The 23,834-nt window shown below is 41.1% G+C and overlaps 2 protein-coding genes across 2 annotated transcripts in view; both read right to left on the bottom strand.

Annotated features, from left to right (window-relative positions):
• Positions 1 to 4,268: 4,268 nt before the first annotated feature.
• On the bottom strand, positions 4,269 to 18,521 carry rab35b (RAB35, member RAS oncogene family b). The gene is made up of 6 exons (XM_075468222.1): positions 18,190 to 18,521; positions 15,085 to 15,135; positions 14,863 to 14,986; positions 7,868 to 7,992; positions 7,590 to 7,714; positions 4,269 to 6,590 (listed from the first exon to the last, which is right to left on the bottom strand). The coding sequence occupies exons 1-6, from the start codon at positions 18,239 to 18,241 to the stop codon at positions 6,462 to 6,464; spliced, it is 606 nt and encodes a 201-aa protein (XP_075324337.1). The 5' UTR covers positions 18,242 to 18,521; the 3' UTR covers positions 4,269 to 6,461.
• Positions 18,522 to 18,787: 266 nt separating this feature from the next.
• gcn1 (GCN1 activator of EIF2AK4) overlaps positions 18,788 to 23,834 on the bottom strand; it is a 33,472-nt gene continuing 28,425 nt past the window's right edge. The window contains exons 50-57 of the mRNA XM_075468220.1: positions 23,379 to 23,609; positions 23,061 to 23,254; positions 22,499 to 22,613; positions 22,085 to 22,181; positions 21,530 to 21,678; positions 20,935 to 21,045; positions 19,525 to 19,746; positions 18,788 to 19,445 (exon numbers count right to left, since the gene is read on the bottom strand). Of these exons, the coding sequence (XP_075324335.1) occupies positions 19,320 to 19,445; positions 19,525 to 19,746; positions 20,935 to 21,045; positions 21,530 to 21,678; positions 22,085 to 22,181; positions 22,499 to 22,613; positions 23,061 to 23,254; positions 23,379 to 23,609 (1,245 nt within the window). The 3' untranslated portion in view covers positions 18,788 to 19,319. The remainder of the gene's footprint in view (positions 19,446 to 19,524; positions 19,747 to 20,934; positions 21,046 to 21,529; positions 21,679 to 22,084; positions 22,182 to 22,498; positions 22,614 to 23,060; positions 23,255 to 23,378; positions 23,610 to 23,834) is intronic.

Here is a 23,834-nt window from a genome sequence, read left to right as displayed (position 1 = left end):
TGACACTGTCTGCGCAGGTGTTATTATTTTTCTACAGTTCACATTATAGTAGTCATTTTTGGAGGAAAAAGGCACTGTCCAAAATTGTCTCTGTGATATCAGTCATCTTCCTAGTTGACCAAATTTTCACAAAACGTTTACATCAGCTTGAGATGGAGGCAGAACTATGTTGAATGCTCAACAGTTAAAGATTGACCACTTCAGTTTCATGTTCAAAGGCATGTCAGTGTACAGTAACTCCGCTAAACTTCCTTTGCAGAGGTCAACATCTGCTGCAATGCTTTGCATTCACCCTTAATAGAAAAGGTCTACCTCCATTCTCATTGTTTCAATACTTCACGGGCACTTTGATTTCCCGACTGGCGGGCTTCCATTTTGGTGATATATCTCTGACTTCATTGGTAAACCAGTATGCGTCGACCTCAAACGTTTGAGTGTGAATGATTTTCAGTGTGGCACAGTGATGTCTATCAGTTTTAACTCATGTCCACTGCAGCTGTGCAAACCTATGCAGAGGTCTTCATGTCATCTCAGCTGGTTGTTTGGAAGGATCAACCCAAAGAATGATTTTTATAAAATAACAATGGATGAAATCGATATATTTATAAAAAAAAATGCATAACTTTTGACCGAAAATCTTTTTTGTAGAAAGAATATTACCTGTAAAATGTTATTTGTAGGCTCGTTTTTCATGTCTGTCCTAACAGTGAGGAGGGATTCCATTGGTGGGTTGGACATTATCCCTTCTATTTATTTATCTGTGTATGTTTCATTTTTTTAATCTTCTTGTTCTGGTCTGGAATGACCTTCAGCTGAACTGGGGAAGATATTTCTGAGTCAATTTAGTTCAAGCCAAATTATTTACAAATGTGGCACAATTTTCTGGAAGACCCCAAGAAGCCTAATCAATGACATTTATTATGAGTTTGGGAGTTCCTTTGTGGTAAATTCACATAAAGTTCAGTCCAGTTGACAATTAAAGGCACTATCTGATAAGTCACCCTTTTTAAATGATTTATGAAACAATCAAGACAATAATAAAAAAAAAAAACTGTCATGTTGTTTAGGTTAGTTAAGGCCAATAGGTATTCATTGCTAACCCTCGTAGGAACTGATGAGGTTCAGCAAGTAGCAAAGTAGTGAAAAATCCCTTCTGTGTCTGTGTTACAGATTATGCTTTACAAATTATGCTTATTTGCTGTCTGGCTATGAATTGAATTAGAAAACTGATATAATTCTTTGTATAAAATCAAATATAAGCCCTTTGTAGAACGAGCAGCTAGTTACCTTAGCCTAACAGAAACAGCAAGTTAGCTGAGTTTAACAGAAACATGGGGATGTTATTAAAGTTGATGGGTCTGTCTGTCAAGTTCAAAATCTGCCTAATAGCGCCTCTAAAGCTCACCTATGTCTTATTTCTTTAAGAACGTCTAGATTGTTAAACCCTTTATGTATCTGCAAGTTATCAAGAAATAGCTAGCCTGATAGATCCAATCTAGTTGTTTCCCAGGTTTTTGTGCTAAGCTAAGTTAGTGAGCTGTTGTTGTTAGCCTTACATTACATTACAAACATACATGAGACGGATTTATCTGAAAGCGAAAATTACCAAAATGTAGAGCTATTCTTTTATTAGGCAATAATACAGGGCATCGGATATCAACATGCTGTTATAAGCGGTGAGTAGTTTCTCTCTCTGAAGAAGCCAAAAAGATAATTTGTTGATACACTTGATAAGAGCTTTTTTAAAGAGCGATAAACCTGAATTTGAAAGTAAGTCAATAGAGTTTCCTGCCTTTTTCAGGATAGAGGCCATACACTTGTGTTCATGAGCTATTAAGCTGCTGCTCAAGGTGGAAAAATACAAGCCTTGTGGATTTTTCCTACATGTATTAAACTCACTAGTTAACCGCGATTTGATTAAGAAGACATCAGGATTCTCGGGTTAACACTTTCAATACCAAAAGTATGCACCAAAAACCAAGCTATTTCACCCTAAACTCACCAAAATGGCATATATCGCAACCCAAAAAATATTTATAACAAAAAGTACAAAATAACTTAAGCCGACAAAAATTCAGGAATATGTCATAACATCAACAACCAAAAGTGAAAGCAGACACACTAAGCTGCAATGATTTGATTTCCTAAATGGCATTTTTTTTATGTAATAATTTAACAGTAATGCAGCCATTAAAAACCTCTCCATGAAGGGTGCCATTTTAAAAAGTTCTTTATTAAAAATGCATGATCAGACAGACACCCTAAAGTTAATGAGCCACATGCTTCTCCTGTAATGTAGAAGTCGTTGTATTGAATTACTGCACGATTGACGTGTTATTACAGCAATTTGGAACTCCCATCCATTGACTGCCAGGTGAGAAATGGGTTTAGCGACAGTCACTCCCGCCAGAACCAGACTGTAATTTGTCTCTTTTCATATCACATTTGTTAGAAAGACAATACACTGTATGATTTTTGGTTCTGCTAACATTATATTAGTGTAATTACTGTCTTCGTTTCTTGTTGGTTTGACTTTTGCTCTGACACTAGACTGAACTGATTCATTTTCCAACTGAAAGCATGTGCTGTCTTTCTGCGGTAGGCTAAACATCATGATGCTGCTTCTGTAGATCGAGTGTGTGTTGCAGTGGCAGTCACACAGAGATGCCATTGAGTGTGTTTTTGTTCATCGTCCCTCCATGGACTGATGCTGTTTTGGAATTTAATGCTTTCGATGGGCTCATTGTGCTCCGTGTGACTAACAGCACTTGTTTCAGTTGCAAAATGCTTCAAACTATTCAAAATATTTGCCATGCAATTTTCTTAGTATTTTTTGTACAAATAAATACTTTACAATCCTCTTGTCTCCTCTGACTTGGACTGGATGAACAGATGCTTTCTGTCTGTGGTTCTCACAGTCATCTAAATGAAGCTGCTGATGCTTCTAGTTTTCAGATGAATTACAAAAGCAGCAGTGTGAGGGATAAAAGTGTAGCGGGTGAATGGTGAAAAGGTGACTTCTGGATGGAAGAGCACAGACATTGGACACTGGAAGACACTGAGGAACAGGCCATTTGTGAGATGCAGAACAAACCAATAGATGCTCAATACCATCAGTCAAGCATGGTGGGGGCAGTGTGATGGTCTGGTGGTGCTTTGGAGGTGGTAAAACAGCTATCACATCTTTTTGCAGCCACTGTCATGCCACACCCTGTGGACAGCGCTTTATTGGGGCCAGTTTCATTCTACAACATCCAAGATGTGTTGGCAGTATTTAAAGAACAAGCAGTCGCCCAGAATTCTCCATCAAGCTAAAGCCAAGTTTCTATTTTCAACTCTGACAGTGTCTGCATGTCCTGTTCATCTGCTATATTTCCTATTCAGACTAATTTTGTGGGGGTTTCCACGGAAAACAAGAAAACTTCCAAGTGATCCCAAACTTTTGAGCAACCATGTATGTGTACTGATGATGTAAAGACACTCAGGCATGAGTTCCCTGGTGAAAAATGAACATACTCTATTCTATTTAAAAGATATTCACATTTTCAGACGCATATTGTCAATGTAAGGACTAAAGTGAAATATCTAAAAATATACAAGTATGCTAATGTAACGCTTTGTACACTTTAGTGAAATATAATGAAAGGAAATAGACTAAGTTTAAGTTATCTGCAATTACTAAAGTGTAGTAAAACAGTATTCACAGAATTATCATTAGCCGCATTCGGACAGAGCAGTTCTAAGAACGGTGCTCCTCGTATTTTAACCCATAAACTCATAAAAGTAAATTTGTAAGTTCAAACTTTTATCAATAGAAATGTATGAAAAGTACAAAAGATTATTCAAATAAAAGATATTGGCAGTTTTGCAATCATTTTTAAGTATCTTTATAAACAAAGTAATTAAAGTTTATTCTACTAATCAAATTAGTACACACAATAATGTACAAGTTGTCCCACTTTAGCGCTAAAGTACACTTCAAATTCTTCTTTTTCTACAATTTTATTACAACTATCATAAACTTGGCTCTAAACCAGTTGTTCCAAAATAGGAAACTTCAATTAAACTAGTCATTACCATGTTTTAAGTGGGTTAATCTGCCTGTAAGTTCTCAAGTATGCTCAAATTTCATATTTCACATTTGTTTTCATCAGGGTTTGAGAGCTTTGTAGATATTAAAGAACGAGGATATTTGCTGCTTGTGGAGAAACAACTTCTTATAATAAAACACAATTTATCGTTCCAAAAAGAGTTTTGCCAAAGACCAGTTCACATTTCCTCCCATACAGTTTTATTCACAATAAAAAACAGAATAGACACAGGTTTAAAATTAACTCCAGATCAAGCCTCAGATTACTGACAAATGACATCAGCCATTATGTGTCAAATATTTATTCCTTTAAAACGTTTATTACTGATTAAATTCATGTAGGGAAAATTGAATAGTACATCTTTTTTTTTTTCTCCAGTGTACAGCAAACCACAGCTGACGAGTGTGTTTCAACCGTAGCACACGGGCCATGTTTAACACATGCGCATTTTGGTGTGCTAATTACTTGTGTATGTTCTATACTGAATATAAACACACCAATATATTTATATATACATACACATAATGAAGGGAAATCATAAAGTGTGATATTTGATACCATTTTTTAGGCGCGTCTGGTCACAGGGACCCCTCGACATTTATCAGGATCCCAATCAGTTAGCCAGAGTCCGCTCAGCGATGAAAACCAAGTGTTTTCAACAGAGGAGTACGCAGCGCCTGTCGCTCTCTCCATTCACAACTCTCCCAAATTATAAAATAAAGAAAAAAATGTCAGTAATAAATCGTGCGTGCTGCTAGGCCTCCGAGACGAACCCTGGCAGAGAAGCTCGGGATCCAGTGCTGCAGTTTGTCCCCGTTTGTTCTCACATTACCAGCCGCACACTCATCACGGACACCAAAAACACGACTGTTTGAACACTTCAGTTTGAACAGGTAGTGGCGTTCGTGACAAAGAAGACAAAAACATGACGCAAGACTTTAAATATTAGTCCACTGTTAGGAATATTCTGCAAGATGAGAACACGCAGTAAATTCATGACAGCTCCGATGCTAAACGTATGTCGTTACCTGTTACAGACCCCTTCAAAAAGAGTGTTACATGCTCAAAAACACACAAAACAAGTCTCGGATTGGAGGTCACGATGACGATGCACGGTTGGAACTTCAGTGCGCTCCTGGATTTCAGGCGGCGAGGCTGTCGCTGTGAGAGGTGCTGATATGTGGGTGTTGAGGGGAAGAGAAGGCCTACGGCTACAGAAACACAGAAGAAGAGAGGAAGAGGGAGGAAGCACTTCCTGAGGACTTGACGGGGTCCCATCAGATGCTGATTCACCCTGCTTCTGCTTCTTGGCCAACTGCGGGTCACTATGGCAACAGTCCAACAAGAGGCTCTCCTGAGCTCTGAATATTGTTTGATATTGGCAGTATCATTGTTGTTTTCTTTTCTTTTCTTTCTTTTTTTTTTTTTTAAATAGAGAGGAAAAAGGTTTGACAGAAGACTGCATTGAACGGTGCAGTCAGAGCTCCAGGAGTGGTTAATCTGCTCCAATGCATTTAAAGGACAAAAAAAGTCAAATAAAAATCAATTATCATTGGCTCAGCACTACTGGGAGTTAGTGGGGAGAGGGTGGGAGGCTTGGCAAAATACAGAAGAAGACAGTACATAAGAGTCACCAGTTCTGTCCATGGGATTAGTTGCTTGAAGTCGTCTACCAATAAACATCTACATCATCATCTGTGTGATTTTTTTCCCCCACCAAGTCAAATAAAAAGACATCTAGCACATGATCTCTTGGCGTGGGCTGTGGCGAGACTCCAGGGAGGTTCTGAGACCTCCACTCTTCCTCATACGCCCATCCAGACAACCGTGTCTGAACCACACAAACAGCCCCACCCAAACAAACAAACAAACAAACAAAAAAAAAACGAAAAACAGAACTAGAACCAAATAAGTCCAGGAGAGTTGAGCCCTCCTCCTCCTCAGGTGCAGAGTCGGCCTCGACTTTGAATGTCCCGTGTGCAGTGGAATGAGAAGGAGAGATGACGTACTGATGGAGGAACACGAGGGTTATGTGGATAGAAATCGGAACATTATGGCGGTCAGTTGTCAGCTTGCAGGTCCTTTTACAAACGAGGACCTCAGGTCAACAGCGCCCATCCGCTGAATTCCAAATAAAACTTGATCTGACATCTAATAAAAATCTGTACATTTTTTTTTTTTTTAAAGTCTTCATGATTAGTTTGTCCAAAGGGGACATTTTTCCATTTATTTACTTTTTAATCTTTCAACTTATATTTATTAAATCTTTATCTGCTCTTTAATTTAGATGCTCTGAGTCCCATCGTGTGTGTGTGTGTGCATGTGTGAGAAAAAGACGCCCCCGGCCTTTGGTGGATGGCTTCCGATTTGCTAGCAGCACTTTTTCTTCCGTTTACTGTTCCGGGTGAGTTTGACCACGTCGTTCTGTTGCTGCTGCTGCTGCTTTGCGAGAACCTCCTTCTTGGCTCGTAGCACTAGCTCTGTGATGCAGTTAAACATCTGCGGGGGAAGCACAGGCCAGAGGCGATTACTTTACGATGTATGCAGAGTTTGAACATTTCCCTTCCACAGTCCAATATGCATATTCTCATCATCGTAATCAGCAATGAAGAAATTCTAGATCCTTCAAGTGATTGATGTAGCTACACTATTACACGAGGGATCAATATAAACACGACACTGCTTTTTGTGCACTTCTGTCCAGGCAGCCTGGTCTTGTGAAAAGACGTAGTTATTATAAGTCATTTGGTGCATTATTCCAACACTTTTTGGACGTTTTTGTGTCATTTTATGCAACGTATTTTGAAAAAATAAATGGCGTTCTGCCCTTTACTTTTGCCGTAACCCTATCTATTTCACGTTATGTACGGTAATATGAGAACCTTCACCGTACTGTACTATAACCCGAACCATTTGACATATTTGAACGGCGTAAACTAACGCCAAAAAGCCTTAAATGTGTACAAATGACATGCGAAAAAGTGCAGAGAGCAGCCAGCTGTTTATAAGCATTTCCACGAGGACACGTGGGGCCAGGAGGCTCATTCTCCAACGTTAAGCCGAAAGGGGTAAAGAGATTATGTTTCACATTAGCATCACATTTTACGCTACCCGGCAACGATTCAGGTCCTATTCTGAAAATATGGTGGCCATTGTTGTAGGTTTTTGATAATTTTTGTGTACTATGTCCGGGTAAAACTGTCCAGATGAGGGATGGAAACTTTGTTGATAATAGTGTATTTTTATACGAATCTGGCTGTACGATCTAGAAATCTGGAGATGGCTTTAAGTTTAATATGTCTGCGTTTGTACTGTGTTATAACGAGAAAATAACAATAAAGAAACTTAATCAGTGCAACATCAGTGTCAATTTACAATATTCTGACATCACTACTTTCAGCTGGACAGAACCTCAGTTGACGAAACATGAGATCAACGTCCAACTAACTACTCGGGACAAACACTGTGAGCGTTCTGAAGCCTGAGGCTGTACATTACCTCTTCGACGTTGATGTTTTCTTTTGCACTAGTCTCAAACAGGCTGATTCCCATCTGCTCTGCAAACTTCTGCGCGTCAGTCGTCTCCACTACTTTGGAGTTGGGGTCGTCGTTCTTGTTTCCCACTAAGAACAAATAGAATATTACCAAGGTGGTGAAATGGAGCAAAGAAATATTCTGCCCACTGTCTGCAAATAAAAACTTGAGTGAAGGAGGCGAAAAGAAGCAGAGGCAGAGCCTGGACCTTTGAAAGCCCGCTGAAAAAGGAGCACACTCACCTAATATTCGGCACACGTCGTCACAGTTCTGGTTGATTTCATGTAACCATCGTTTAACATTGACAAAAGACTCGGCACTCGTGACGTCGTATACCACTATGACCCCATGCGTTCCCCTGTAGTATCTGAGGATGCAGAGGGAGAGAAGCACAGCGAGCTTTATTGTTACCCGTTAAATCCAGAATAGAGTTTAAAGTCATTCTCCTCACATATAAAGCTCTTAATGACCAAGCTCCATATCTTAAAAGACCTCATTGTTAGATATTTACACAACAGAGCACTTTGCTCTCAAACTGCAGGTTTACTTGTGGTTCCCAGAGTTTCTAAAAGTAGAATGGGAGGCAGAGCCTTCAGTTTTTCTATTCTATATACATGCTACATTATTGTTGTCATTAACTTGTGTTTTCTCTGTCTCAGCAGGTATCCCTGGCCTGGTGTCATGGTGCTTGTTGTCCTCTCAAACCCCAGCTGGTTGAGGCGGATGGCTACCCTTCCTGGTTCTGGTTCAGTTTATTCTTTCCACAATCACTTCGTGCACACTCAGGGCAGGGGATTGGATCGAAGAGAAGTTTCAGTTTTTAACTGGCTGATAAGGAGTTCAACAAATTGGAATTGATTGTCTTGTGATTGTACGATGACCTTACAAATCAAAATGTCATTAAGAAACACACTGAGCTTTGACACTGGCACACATTCATCATTAGCTTATTTATATCCAAAACTGCCCTGATTTCTCTACATATTTTATTGATAATGGGAGAGTCGGACCACTGTGTGATTTTTCCTGCACATCCCAAAGATTCTCACTGGGTTTCAGGTCCGGACTCAGTGGAGGCCAATCCTTCCTTGTGTGAAAATGATGCCTCAGGCTCCCTGAACCACTCTTTCACAAACTGAGCCACATCTTGGATTATGCTCATGTCATCAGTGATAAAAATCTATCGATGGACACCTGATCAGGTAGTCAGCTGATTTAATTTTGGGTATATAATATTTGAGAACCTAGATTTGACAAACTGAAGCATCCATAAATCATAACACTGACTCCACATGCTTCTACGGTAAGCACTCAGCATGATGGGTGCCGCTCTTCTTACCCTGATGCGCCCATCACTCTGGAACATGGCACATCTGGACACAAGACCTCAAACTGAAGCCCTTTTTTTAATCCATTAACTTCACGTAGTGGCTAAAAATGCTGAGCTCAAACGCCGTCTTTGTCACCATCTTACGACCAAAAGTAACCAGAGACAAATTTCTGACAGTAACAGAAATTTAGGATAGTGTGTAAAGCAAAACAAATCAGGAAAATGTGAATGGAAGCAAAGCAATCGAAATCTGAATTGTGGGATTCAAACAAAGGTTGAGTTTTAGCAGCAGAAGCCTTGTCTATATGATGTGTCGTCCAGCACAGACCATGAGAAGAAATAGCAGATGAAGTACTTTCAGTTTATAAAGCTTTACTTTAAGAATGGGTGGGGGGGAAGAATTAAATCTAAAATGCATCAATTCTGGCGTGAAAAATTCTGAATCAGTTCACAGCTTCAAAAAAGTGGAAATGTGAAACATCTGGACAGGCTATGGCACATGGAAGCACTTTGGCTTCTGTGAAGATAAATTAATTATATTAAACATGACAAACCATATTAAACGTTTAAACACCCGACTAAAGATGCTTGCAATCCAGAGGAACCCTGAATAAACGACGTCAAAGCTTCATCCCAACTCAAAAAGTAGCCGTTGCAACTTTTGTCGCCGAAAACGTTCCTCCAATTTCAGTCTTCGAACCACATTTGCTTTATCTTCTCATTTTATTTACACTTGTTTCAGTTAAAATCAGCAATACAAATGCAGGAATGGCCTTAGGAGGGACGTTTAATATGTCAGTTATGCGATTTCTGGGATAAAAGCCTCAAATCAGCGCTTCACCTGAAATTTCTGCTTCAAGAAATATTCTTCAAAGCTTTGGATCATAAAGCTAGAAGTCATGGAAAATGGTCAGCTTGAGAGCATGAAAAACTGTAGAAGTTGTTGGGTAAATGTATTAGATAAAGGGAAACATTCAGCAAAATGTTCATGGATAAACTTACAAGAATGGAAAAATGTCTCATAGCGAAAAGTGATGTGAATTTATAGAAAATATTTACTAAAGGTGACAGATATCAAGCAAAATCAGTGATGAATACTCGATAAATGATTCAGAAAAGGTAACGGATAAAGGAGTAAATGGATGTCCGTGGGTTAAAGTGAAACTTTTTTTGCTCCACTCTAAATTGCTAAACAGAAGCTTTTAAGAACATAAGACAATTTGATGACTAAAAACTATGTTCATCCTTCCTTATTTTCACTTTTATATTAAATACGATGAGAAATCGGCTGTAAAAAATAGGCATTTAAGGCTAAAGGCCACCAGAGGGAGACAGATATCAACTTGGGAATGATCCATGTCATCACCTCAAATCTCAATTTATAAAAATAAAACAGTTTTTTATGTTTATTTTCTTCCGTGCTTTATTGTCCACATCGACAAGTAACAGCACAGTCAGAATAAATAACTCTACAACTATGCACAGATACAACATATAAAGGCAGAGTGTGATGAAGAGGAGGAAAAAGCACTCATCTGCCACCCGTATCTGCCCCCACACAGGCAACGAAACAGTGGTCAGATCCCAGAGAGGGAGCATCCTCAGAGTAGCTGCACAGCGCCAAACAAACACAAAGAACCTTTTGTCAGGCTTACTGTGTGCGCATGTGTGTTTGTCAGTGCTCCTGCCTTTACTGACAGCGTGGGGATACAGTGTTGTCTGAGTACTGTTGAGGGTTTAATATTACTTTTTACTATACATATTTATGCATTGTGCTTATACTGAGTTGATACACTCCTGTTTGAAGGGAACAAGCATTGACTTGTGAGTTTTGAGCTTTTAGATCCTAAAAGCAGCATTTTCATGTTACGCTGTGACCTCAGAGGTGACAGTTTTCAGTCTCAAGCCCAAATCAAGACAAGTGCTGTAACTGGAAGGTCTGACATATGGCCACCACCTCAGGTTGGTCTGTCTGAGTGGCCTGAGCAGGTCAGTGCCTACGATTAATCTCCAGAGAGAAATCTATTAAGATCTAATGAGGCACCACATCACTCCACTTTGGTGGAGGGATTCCTGCAGAACAACTGGTGACAGCGTTTCTAAACTGGGACAGTCATACCCCTCAGAGGCTGATGCATCAGTACCGCTAACGATTCCATGCTTTTTGGAAGATTTTGATTCCTGATGGTCAGTAATAACTGTCCAACGTGCCCTCCTGGTGCCGTTCGGGACAATGAAAGCAAGGACTGGGAGATGTCTCATAAATGCAGCCTCTGTCTGTTTTCTAAAGTCAAAAAGAGGTGATGCAATCCAGTTCACACATCAGTGTTGTTTCTCAGACACTCACAGAGTTATGCCGCATTTCACGTGCACAGGTTTTTACTTGTGAAAGGGACACTCGGATAAAATCTTATAAAAAAATAAAATAAAATAAAAAATAAAAAAACAGCATCAGGAGGACACGACGGCTTAAAAGCTTCAGAAAAACCACCTCGAACAAACTCCATAATGAAGCAAACAGGTCAGCGGTTCCCTCACGACAAACTGCATGTTGTTTATCTTAAATGTTTTGGATGCTTGACCTTCCTCGGCTTATTCTGTCGAGTCACTTGATGCAATCTTGCTGCAATGTAATCACAAGGGTTTATGCAGAGAAAGCTTTAAAGTTGAAAAAACATCAAATCAATGGATTAAATTGCTGATATGACATGATATGTATACATACAATAACTGTCCAGGAAACCTACTGGAGCATGAAGCTGTGTAAAACTCATCTACCTCTAAATACCTTTTCATCCTGATCAAAAAAGAAAACAACAGCACCCCATGACATCCGGCTTTTAAATGTAAAAGGCACATAATCTGCATTTAGAACCTGTGCAGAAGTCAGGACGGTGCACATGCTAACTTTCCATGAGGAAGGGGGTACAAGAGCACAGCTCACTTTTTATTCATAAAGACACACGCTTACAGATGGCAATATCTCTTTTAGAGAATGTGAAACTGACAGCAATAACCCAAAACAAACAAAAATGGATAAATAAATAAAAAAAGACAACTGGCAGCTAAATATCAGTTCCCCTAAGTGAGGATGACATCTGCAGCCTAGTCAGAAATAATCAACTCGTCTACTTATGTCAGAAACTTTGGTCCAACACAGCCTGTGAGACACACGCTTCGCCATAGCATCATGTTCCCTGAGAGCAGTGTTGGGGTAGTTACTCAAAAAAAGTAATTAGTTACTTATTACTAGTTACTTCTGAAAAATGTAATGAAATTACTTTACTAGTTACTGCATTTGAAAAGTAACTTAATTACCTATTACTTTACTTTACTGTTTCTTAATAAAGCGTTAAGGTATACACAAACATCATTGCCCCATCTTCACTTGGTATTTATTGTATAATACAAAATGGCATATAAAACCACATAGAACAATACCTCACAGAAAAATCAACTAAAAAGGCTAATGTGAGGTCGGTCAGTTTCAAAACACAGGCTCTGCGACACATGAGAACAAAAATCTCAATGTAAAAATGTAAAAAACAAAGGTCACTTTACCCCATACAATTAAAACAGGGATGCACTTATGCCCATACAAGGAAACAGATAACGCACTTAATTAAATAAACAGAAATGTCATATTAATGAAATACTAAAAGAATAATTTTCCCCTTAGCTCACTCTCCTCTGACCTCCTGTCAAGTCTCAAACCTTTGAAAATTCAGAACAGAATACTGTATGTCCTCCACAATGAAGCCTGCTACCATACTATTCAACTGCTTTTGCGTTATCTGCTTTTGTGCCACAAAAGAAAAAAGTTTTGCCCGTTTCAGTGGAGGTGGGGCCGGCTGCTGGTCGTCTCTTTCAGATGACTGGCGAGGATCTTTTGCCACAAGTTTTGAGCTCCCATGGACCGATGACAAATGTTTAGACAGGTTGCTCATCGAGGTTACCGCCATAGAAAGATATTTGTTGCCGGGACATAGAGTACATTTGACTCTAATGTTTTTGTCCTTACGACAAATTAATTCAAAGTAGTGACAATATTGCCACTGGCCAAAGCCCCCTATCTCCGTCTCTGTCTCCGTGTCCATTTTCCCTCACAATCTTTTATTTATTTTCTCTCAGTTGTTTTTTTAAGTTTTCCTTCTCTCTCAGTTGTTGACAGTCGCCACTCCCGCCCCCAGCAGCTACGTCGCTATGGCAACTAGCACGTCTTTCTCTCTCACACACACACACACACACATCACAAAAAAAAAAGACAAAAAACCACACAGGCAGCACGTTCGCATACAGGCAACACAAAACAGATCAGGACTTTTCAGTGGCAAAAGCAGCCTGGGTAACGCAGGAAATCGCATTACTATAGTCTAGTAAAGTAGTGTAGTTACCGTTTTTGTTGTTTTTAATGTAACGCCTTACTTTACTTCGTTACCTTGAAAAGTAATATCGTTATGCAATCTCATGACTTTGTTATGCGTTACCCCCAACACTGCCTGAGAGGTAGCGATAATCGCAGGAAATATTCTGAATCTAAACACTACTAAGGGGTATTGATTTAATCAGCTTGTGAACATTAAACAGTAAAGAATACAACATTTTCAGTCTTTGGGGATCATATTGGTTTAGCTTCACCTGCCTTTTTCTGCCAAGTGACTTGTCACTGTCACCTGAAGGCTAAAGCCTGATTCTTACTCGGCGCAACCTCGCTTTGACCCATTCTGGTCGCAAATGGCGCAAACGGTCACGTGACCCAAAATTCCGCCACGCCCCCCGTCGCAAGCTAAAAAATCCTCGCGCGTCGCAAGGTCGCGCGCACTCAACTTTTTTTCTGACTTCGCGCGAGCTCAACCAGAAACAGCTGACCAAGAGAAAGGAAACATGAACACTGCAGAGACCGCGGTGACCGAGAGGGTGCGCCTCTACAAACATCTGTACGACACGTCTATGAAGTTACACTGGGACAACACGGCAGTGTCGAATTCCTGGGGGGAAAAAAATCGGCAGGCATCTGGGGCAGTCGGTGGTGGAGGTGAAGAAAACATGGAAATGCATCCGTGCATTCTGTTTTTGCCGCAGCCGCTTAGCTCTGAGATACATATACAGTTCTACACCCAGAGTAAATTCATTACGCATCCGCATCAGATGTGCCAGCCTCTGCTGACGTGACACCACAGGTGGCATTGTGTATGCTTTCTTCGTATGCTTTTCTTCGTCCGGTTCTTCAGCTTGTTTCCTCAACAGTGACGCCCGCTGGTCTGGAGAGAACTGCAAATGTGACGCATACTCGGCGCAAACTGCGCTTATGAGCTGAATGAACTGTGAAGGGGCTGGCGCTTTCGATGACGTCATTAATGGTTCTCGAGCCAGAACAGTTGCGCGGTTGCGCCGAGTAAGAATCAGGCTTAACTACTGAAGCATCCTCCAGTCTAACATCACTGTGATGTAATCCAGAGTTTTATTCATTAGCACTGCGAAATGCACGAGTGAGGGCAAATTTGAGCAACCGTTGGGTAGTTAACACACTTTACTTTCAGTTTCATGACATAAATCTGTTATGTTCAGTCTAAAAAAAGGACATAATTCGTCTTTTAAGGAGGGCAAGCCGTTCTAAATGTGTCAGTGTAGAGGCACATGGATTTACCATGCTGTAAGAGACCCAGCTGCCACCGTCATTTCGCAGTGCCGTACGTTTGGAGCCTCCCTCTCACATCTGTAATTAGGATCTGAGGGGAATTCCACCCAATTTCACAGTGCAGCACCAACTTACTGTAGTTGTCTGCAAACGGCTTCCTCATATAATATCTCGTCAAAAGACCGCAAAAAGCCTTTCTTGGTTTCAGCTCTAATCACTGAAGCGAAAACCCGACATGAAAGTGCAAATGTGAGTCTGGATCTACGTACGTTGAGGTGATGGTGCGAAAGCGTTCCTGCCCTGCTGTATCCCAGATTTGTAGCTTCACCTTCTCACCGTTGATCTCCACTGTCCGGATCTTAAAGTCCACGCCAATTGTGGTGATATAGCTACCTGTAAAGAGGCATGTGAATTAAATTTAAAAAAAAAAAAGGTTTTAGGAGAGGCTAATAAACTGTAGAGACTTCAGAGCAGAGGTTAGAGCCACACACCTGAAAATGTGTTGTCTGCAAATCGTAGGAGGAGACTGCTCTTGCCCACTCCTGTGGAGGAAACAAAAGCACAGGATGAGGTTTAGACTACGACTAGCTTCCAAACCGAGTAAAAGATATAAAGGAATAACCGAATGTTCTCTTTAGCATTTGACTATAAGCTTGTAACAAAACCCTACCTTTTTTTTTCTCTTGGTGGTGAGGACTGCGTGTATCCCTTTTCCAACCCAGTTTAGACAAAACCACGCCCCCTTGCTAGTACGGAAGCCGCGTATGCCGACGCGAAGTAGCAGCTACCCATACGCTATCATCGCTCGCCCGCCATCGTAACTTTACTGTGTAAAAGCAGTCATTTAGTAATGTTTATTTATTGTCATGAGCGCATATGTCATTCTGATCACAAATGCGAAAAGACGTAGCTCGTCTATGTGCTAGCTAGGCTATCGCATATCTTTAGTGTAGTCAGCAGTTAAGCAGTCAGTTTAGTAATCTTAATAAATTGTCATGACAGACAGCGTAGTTTGGTGTACTACGCCACTCTCTGTTAAAGATTCTAAGACGCGATTATCTCCCATCATATTTTTTTATATTCTTGAATTCGTTTTGGGAGGCAATTAAAAGAATTAATGCCAGCACCCAAGTTGGTATAATAATACTAGATACAGTCTAGCTAATCATCTAACGTTATCTCACGTTGTCACTGACGCCGCCTTCATACATATTTTTTACAGCTTAGCAAGTGAGTTATTATCATGTTAGTTTGGTGTTGTTCATAGATAATTAATTACTGTAGCTAAGTTAGGCATGCTGTTTTGTGATGGTTTGAGCTTCTTTGGTACGTTATCTATGAACAACACCAAACTAACATGATAATAACTTACTTGCTAAGCTGTAAAAAATATGTATGAAGGCGGCGTCAGTGATAACGTGAGATAACGTTAGATGATTAGCTAGACTGTATCTAGTATACAACTTGGGTGCTGGCATTAATTCACATAACATGCTAACGTACCAAAGAAGCTCTGCGTATGTATGATCGTGATCTGTCATCTTGAATGGGGCGAATTTACGATTTAGGAACGACTGATAAGCGCGGCATAAGCGTGCGGCGCGTTCTCGTACTAGTTTCCATTGGTTCAGTCTCTCGCTTCCCGACTAGGCTTCCGTACTGCGGAAGTGGGCGTGGTTTTGTCTAAACTGGGTTGGAAAAGGGATACACGCGGTGAGGACTATATACCACACAGACACAAGTGTGAGTCAGGTTCTGGTTTCACATGTTATATCCTAGAAATATACGACTACAGACCGTAAACTGCAACAGTTGCTCTAATCCTTGCAAACCAAAAGATTTAGTTATACACGTTGCACAGTGCATGTGCTGGGGGGGGTTAAGGTAATGATGTTTATAGCTAAACATGTTTAATCAATGCAGCAACACACAAAAGCCACAAAGGAAAGACAACAAACAGAAAAATATATCAGTAACACAACTGATTAAGAGAGAGGACGAGGAGTACAACCGAGATGGATCAGTGCTTAATCTTTAAGAGATCACCTTTCTGGAAGTTAAGCATCTGCTGCCCAGCCTGTTATTTTTGTGTTATTGTCATCTAATGTTTGATTTGTCCTGATACTGAAAGCTCTCAGGTTCCTGTGATCTCAGGGTTTTGTTCAAACAAACAATGAGCTTCAAAGCAGAAGAGACATAACCAGCCTGAATATGCCATGCTTTACAGCTGCCTAGCAAAAATTTAACATATCAGCGACGGAATCACTTCTATAGTTTTGCAGCCTGGAAGCTGGTCTGTTAAGTTAAAGTAAATAAGAATTTGTTTCATTAGTGAGTGACCTTGAGTCAAAACAACACAAGTCAACCTCAGCATAGGTTGGGATCTAGTGCCTGCAAAATCTCATTATCCAACATCTGTAAAGGCACAGAAGTAAGTAAATCTTTCCCAAATCATCTATGAGCAAAACTGCCAATAGCTGAGATGCCTTGTTGTAGATGAAGGGACACTGGACCCTGTGTGTGAGATCCAGAGAAGGGCTTGCTGTGGTGCCTTGTCCTGCTCTGAGAGCAGCCAGCTGATGGGGTAGTACTGCCAGGACTGGCGCTGTCAATGAAAGCAAAGATCACTGCACACAAAGACTTGCAGCGGGATGAGGCTCTACAACTACAGAGAGTGGAATAAAGTTGTAAAGTCAAGTTTTGACTCAGATAACTAGCTTATATCATATTCATATTGATCTTCAACATGCATCCACCTGTGGCGGTTTAGATGGTCATGGGTTTTAACACAATAAAGGAGCTATGTCTAGTTTAATAACACATACTGAGTAGCTCTTGAACCCCAGAGATGCTCTTAACTGAGACACACATCTGATACTGACCACTTTGTTAGTATCACTTCAGTTTAGTTTGACTGGCTGGATTTGAACCAGTCTGAAGTGTAGCATTCCTCCACTAAGAATTAGCTGAGACTTTCTTGCTAACCAGCTAACTCCCTAACAAAACCAATTGCAATAACTTAACCCAACTTTATTGACTTTTCACACTTACTTAGGCTTAACTGCACTTCTTAGCAACAAGCTTCAAAGCCAAACAGACGTCAATAAATAGTTACTGACGTTACCAAGCCTGAAACGCTGTTAGCCTAATTTTTAGCTAGCCCACGTTACACAGCTAATATGAGATACAAACAAAAGGCCAAAATAGGGGAATATAAGAGCCCCCGGGGCGGTATTTGGGTCGGTGTGAGTTTTGTCATGAAGCTAAAACAAAAACCTCCCTGAAAATGGAACAAAGCAAGTAAACTTCGAGAGGAGAGCCTTTAAGATCTGGAGGCGGTATCCGGCCTGATCGGCTGACATGCCCAGTCCGGACACACAACCTCCGCCCTGTCACTGGGCATGGAAATATGGCGGATGTGTACGTTTCACAAATTATTTTCAATGCATTAAATATCAAGTAACACACAGCAAACAAGCATAGTCAGTTTACAGCGGCTCGTTAACTGTAGTTATGCCTTATTCTTCCGTATTAAAAGAAAAGAAAAAAACACGACAAGGCCCACTTCCCGTCCTGAATCCCCGGCGTCGGCTTACCGCTGTCACCGATGATGAGCAGCTTGAAGAGGTAATCGTAGTCCCTGGCCATGCCGGTAGCTGGTAGCTCACCCGCGCCTTGTGCCGCTTCTTTCCGTGGTTTGCTGCTCAACTCCCCTGACCCGTAAAAAAAAGAAATCACCAGTCCCCCCTAGATATGAAAGACAACAGCCACTACCGACGCTTGGAACTGTTAGCCCCCCGAGGCGGTGGCGTTTTTTTCTCGGGGTTTCGCGGCGTCAGCAATCCTCTCAGTCCGCTGCAAACAGCCGGAAACTCCGCTTCCTTCTCTTGTGGAGCTGCACCCAAGTGTGACCCGGCCTCACTGCGCAGGCTCCAGCTATAGCTCAGACGTCCCGTCTCATTGATGAGCGCTTTTTACATGCGACTGATGGGGCAGTCTCATACCGTCAACACTACAGTTTATACCTCCAAAACAAATCTCTAATCGTACATATTGCCTCCCAATTTCTCTAACAGTATTCCAAAGTTAATATGTCAACATCTAAAACCTAATATTTTTCTTAATGTCTCTATAATCCCCGCATGTGCAACCAAACCTCGAAGAAAACAGCATCCCAATATTTCACACACATCGTCAAATCATTTTTTTTATTTTGCATTGCCTTTTTACAACTTTTATCACCGATAAGAATGATTTGTCTTCTTATAAGAGGCTGCTTTCCCCAAACAACTCTCACACACAAAGTCAAAATAAAAGTTAAAGACAGGGGGTGCATGTTAAATGCTTGAAATTATGTTGGTAAAATAAGTAGCAAAAAGCACTTAAATATCAAAACGGATTTGGCATTGTGTCTTCCTAATGACGCTCAGCACAGGGGAGCACCCTGCACATCGCAAGATAAAAGAAACGAGTAAGAAATTGGGCTTAAAGGCCGCTAAAACAATGATGTAAAGCCAGAGGGGGGCAAAAAAATAAAAATAAAAAATGGTTTTCATGGTTATACAGCATGTGGGGAAAAAAAAAAAAAAAATCTGTGAAAATACAACCCATCTGAGCAATATGAGCATGTGTGATGAGTGTCTGGGGGTTCTCATATACTGAGGAAATGTTACTGTCAGTCACGCTTCTGTTGACCTCCGTAGATTCTTGTATAGTCCTGCTTTAATCATGTCAAGATGGTGTCATCAATCTCTTCATTGGAGTCTTGCAGGCTGGCGATTTTCTTCAACGACCGGCGGTGACACTCTGATAGCAGGTCGTTACTGGCAGAGTCCAGAATGGCAGTAATACTCTGACATGAAAAAAAGTGGAAAATAGAGTTGATTTTGATACAGAGACGACGTCTAAATGCTGTGAATCTGAAGCCTCACCTGCATGGTTTCCTCCCCTTGGCGGAGTTGTAGCAGGTTGACGATGGTGTGCTCGCTCTGGGCTCTGACGGTGGTGTTTTTATCCTTGGTGTTGTCCAGCAGACTCTTCAGCATGGGCTTGATGGCACTGATGTCCATGGAAGGTGGTGATGGCTCTCTGAATATCCACCACAAAACCCGCTCCGACACCAGTCTGATGTCACTGGACTGATTCTGAAGACCCTGTTGGATCACACACACACAATTATGTCACAAAACAAATCCCAAATCTACTACACAAGGCTCTGAAAGGTACTCCAAGGGTTCATCCTATAAACGCAGAGGCAACAGGTTCAGGAGAGAAACTCAAACATCCCTCTCTCCAGCTCCTCCTAGGTGTTCCCAGGCTAGAAGGGATATATAACCTCTCAAGCTCCTTCCCCTACCTCTAAAGGCCTATACCCAGCAAGAACACAGAAATCTGTTCCCTCTCCCTGGTTTAGGAGTTCTCACAGCTTGTCCTTGACACATCTGGGCAGAACTGTTTTTCCTTGTTTGTCCAACAAATACTGTATGATTGGTCAGAAATTTTGAGTGGGCGTGGTTAATGAGAAAAAAGTGGAAATGATGCAACAGGTTGTACAGTAATGGATGGTTCTGAAGATCAGCTGGCCAAGGCAGTGAGGAAGTACGAAAATCTATATAACACATCTTGTGAGGCATCTAAAGACATGCAAATGGCTAATAATTCTCAGACTTAGATTCCCACAATGCTTAGCATGTATGCTGCAGTGAGAGAGCACTATGAGTTTGGCACTTGAGCTTCTCCTGAGGTATGAAATGTCCTGGCCAGAACAAACTTTGTTCTCTTTCACCTCAAGAAAACAAACAAATGACTTTGTTCAACAAATTAGTCTGAATGAATCACTACCCCAATCTGTGACCATAGGTGAGGGTTGGAACTAGATGGACCAGTAAACTGAAAGCTTCTGACTGACACACCTAATGATGCTGAGGAACACAACTGAGGATGTGTCCCTAACATCCGCTGGTGGTTGATGGAACAGTAATCTTGTGCAAAGATCCTTCAAAGTACATGGGATTACTACCATCTTGTGCTGTACATAAAAAATAAAAAAAACTGGGTTCCACTGTGAAAAAAATAATTGATTTATTAGGTTGGAAAGTCTACATTTTACACAGGACCTGTGCTTTTGCATGAGAAAAAGCAAGCATGCTGGAAGAAGCTCTTCCTGGTTAATTGCCCAAATATTTAGGAATAAGGGACTTAATATGTGCCTCACAAAGTCACAGGCAGTGGATGGTAAGGAGCAATTTAGTGATTTGTTGGCACCAACTTCCTCATGTGTTAGGGAAGTAAAAGGGAAGCAAACAGAGTGTGATTACCAGCTGATTAAAAGGTTTTCTTACCTTTACAAATTGTGTGATGAAGCGCTGCGAAACACTGCTGCCTCCCTCCGTTTTCAGAAGATGCCTCATCAGGTATCCCATACCTCTGATCCCACTGGTAGCAATGGGAATCTGGAACAGGATAAAGGGAATGAACACACACGGTTAGAAACTGGTAGGAGACTTGGAGCTTTAGCCTAAACTGAGAGGATTGGATCAATAAGACAACATACTAATACATTTACACTCATTTTTTATGGTCTTTTGAAATATTAGATAATCAAAATGAATAGGAAAAGGAAAACAATACAACACGGATGTCAGTCAGGTGCATCTAAATGTCACAGTAAGGAGTTGTTTTCTTTAGCTTATGTTAAAAAAAAAAAAAAACAACCATCATGTTATGGGTTCAGCATTGGGTTGAACTATTAATGAGCCAGATGTAGCAGCTTCCTGAGGTAGTAGCTGGGACCCAACCAGCACAAACACTCCTGGTGAAGACACTGGTAAAGCATGTTAACTCTCCATAAAACCAAAACAAATGTCCAACAATGCCTATTCCTTCACAGGCGAGTTAATAAGGCAACCGTGTGTCTGCTGAACACTTTGTGCTCACCCTGTCAGCAGTGGCGTTGGCTAAAATAGTCTCTGTCACAGTATTGCAGTACTCCTTCCCACACAGCTTCTCAGGAGCACATTTGACAGCTATGGCCAGAGCCAAGCTGCGGCCATGACGCACCATCCAGTCCACACCAGACACGTCAGCTGAAGGAGGCAGAGAAATATATTACCCAATGCTCTGACATTTCTGCTGATGAACATTTTTTTTTAATAACCATTTCTTTTATTAAATCACTTCATAACCTGCCACAGACACTTTACTTCACTTTACCATCATTAAAATTGCACTAACGAAACTGCACTATTGTTGCTCTGTATATTGGTTACTGTGTATTGTTGTACACACCTTGTACATTTTGTATTCATATATTTTTATTCTTTATTTTTTATCATTATATCCCTGTTACATGTTTGCACCTTACGCCGCAGCAAATTCCTAGTTAGTGAACACTGTTCACTAACAATGGCAATAAAAACAAATTCTGATTCTGATTCTGATTTTTTTGGGCTTCTTGTTCATCGTGTTATTGTATCAAGTACAAATACAAACCCAAGACATGCTGAAGTAACACACTCTTCAGCTCCTCCTCAGACAGGAAGGCACACAGCTCACCAACACAGCCGGCTGAGGCCATACGGGTTGCATCCTGCATGCACAAACACACACCAATCAGACAACCAGAAAGGGAGAGGTTCTGTGTCATTTATTCTCAAATTGACATGACTGCTCAAAACCACCTTTTCAGAAAACCACATCCTCTGTCTGACTTCCGTTTTTCTACTGTGATCACAGACAAAATGACACCCCTGAGCGTACCTCTCTGAAATCTCCTCCAAGAGATTAAATATAAATGCTTTGTTTAATTGGTTATTACTAAATGTATTCAGTAACCATTGCAGACCCTGGAGTGAAATAGTGGGTGTGTTGCCACAGATTTAGTCTCCTCTGCTCCTCTCATCATACCTCATCATGTCCCAGCATGCCGAGCAATGTGGTGGTGATGTTCTTTCGAATGGCTGGGTCCACTTTTGATCCAGCCCCCTGGATGACGAACCTTAAGGATTGGAGCATTGTCTCCCTGTGAAAACAAGTGAGAGCCAGAAAGTCCCTAAAACATCAGCCTTTATGACACAATATTTTCAAACCAATCAGGAACCAGAGCACTGTACCATTCATGTGTGAAAAATAAGGTGTAATGTTTGCAGGAGTCTTGTGGTCAATAGTCTATCCTCAATTTAAGTCATGTGAGCAGATACTGCATCTTTGACAACCGCTCAGTTAAAACACGAATGATCCATAAAGCCGACAGAGATGCGTTAGATGTGAAGTGAATAGGACATTGTAAACATTAATCTTTCAGAGTCCTCTGGTGGACAAATGATGTAATGAAGATGCGTATAAACACCTATTTCTTAGTCACCTCCTGCAAATTCTAATATGACTGCAAGGAGACTTTAATTAAGATAATAATGACTGATAATATCAAAAGCTGGTATTTTCTGAGTTTTGAATTCTAAGCGCACACCTGACTCCAGAGTCCTCAGCGTTGCGGATAGCAGAGAGCTGCTCTGTGAAGAGCGGGTCGACCTTAGTGTGGATGGAAACCAGCTGACCCAGAGCCTCGGCAGCCCTCAGCCTCACCGCACGGCTGGAATCCTGCAGGGCCTTCAGGAAGGTGGTTTGCAGCTGTGGCAGGAAGGGCTTCAGAGCGATTCCCACCTGTTTTGGGGTTTTTTTGGAGGGGGAGCACAGCCCAGAGGTTAGATTTCTAACTCAGACTTTGAGGGTGTTTACAACATTTTTTGTCTAAGAGGTGCTCCGTCAGAGAGATGCAGGTAAGAACCTTAGCCAGCAGCAGGGTGAGAGTCTCCAGAAGAGCGGTCTTCACAGTCCAAGCGAAGCGGTCTCCCAAGATTCGGATAAGAGGTCCAGTTATGTTGACAACTGAAGGACGCAGAGCCTCAGGAGAGGTCAGTTTGATGACCCCTCCTAAGGCTTTAGCCGCCTCTTCTTTCTGCTCAGGGCTGCCAGTGAGGACACCTTCTCTCAGGACTGGCAGGATACAGGTCACGCCCTATGCAAAGAAATTAAACAATGTATATAATAATTTTTTTTTTAAACGTTAATTTAGTTTTTGTGAGAAGACTCCAGACTTAGTCTGTAACGTGTTTAAAAGCATCCAACTGTCTTCTTTATTTTCATTCTTGTTCGTGAACTAAATAAGCAGAAAAATTAGACAAAGCCATGGATGGACGAAGAAGAACAGACAGGACTTTGGTGAGTAGTTCTTTGCCATTAC

The sequence above is a fragment of the Odontesthes bonariensis genome, chromosome 6 (assembly GCF_027942865.1).
Source record: "Odontesthes bonariensis isolate fOdoBon6 chromosome 6, fOdoBon6.hap1, whole genome shotgun sequence".
In the NCBI taxonomy this organism is placed as follows: Eukaryota; Metazoa; Chordata; class Actinopteri; order Atheriniformes; family Atherinopsidae; genus Odontesthes; species Odontesthes bonariensis.
This window is presented reverse-complemented; position numbering and strand designations above follow the sequence as displayed.

Excerpts from the sequence above, each read along its gene's own strand:
- rab35b (XM_075468222.1), bottom strand. The coding sequence starts at position 18,241 with ATGGCCAGGGACTACGATTACCTCTTCAAGCTGCTCATCATCGGTGAC. Across the intron at positions 15,136-18,189 it reads GCTCATCATCGGTGACAGCG|GAGTGGGCAAGAGCAGTCTC; the intron begins GTAAGCCGACGC and ends TTTCCTCCACAG. Across the intron at positions 6,591-7,589 it reads AAAACATCAACGTCGAAGAG|ATGTTTAACTGCATCACAGA; the intron begins GTAATGTACAGC and ends CTTCCCCCGCAG.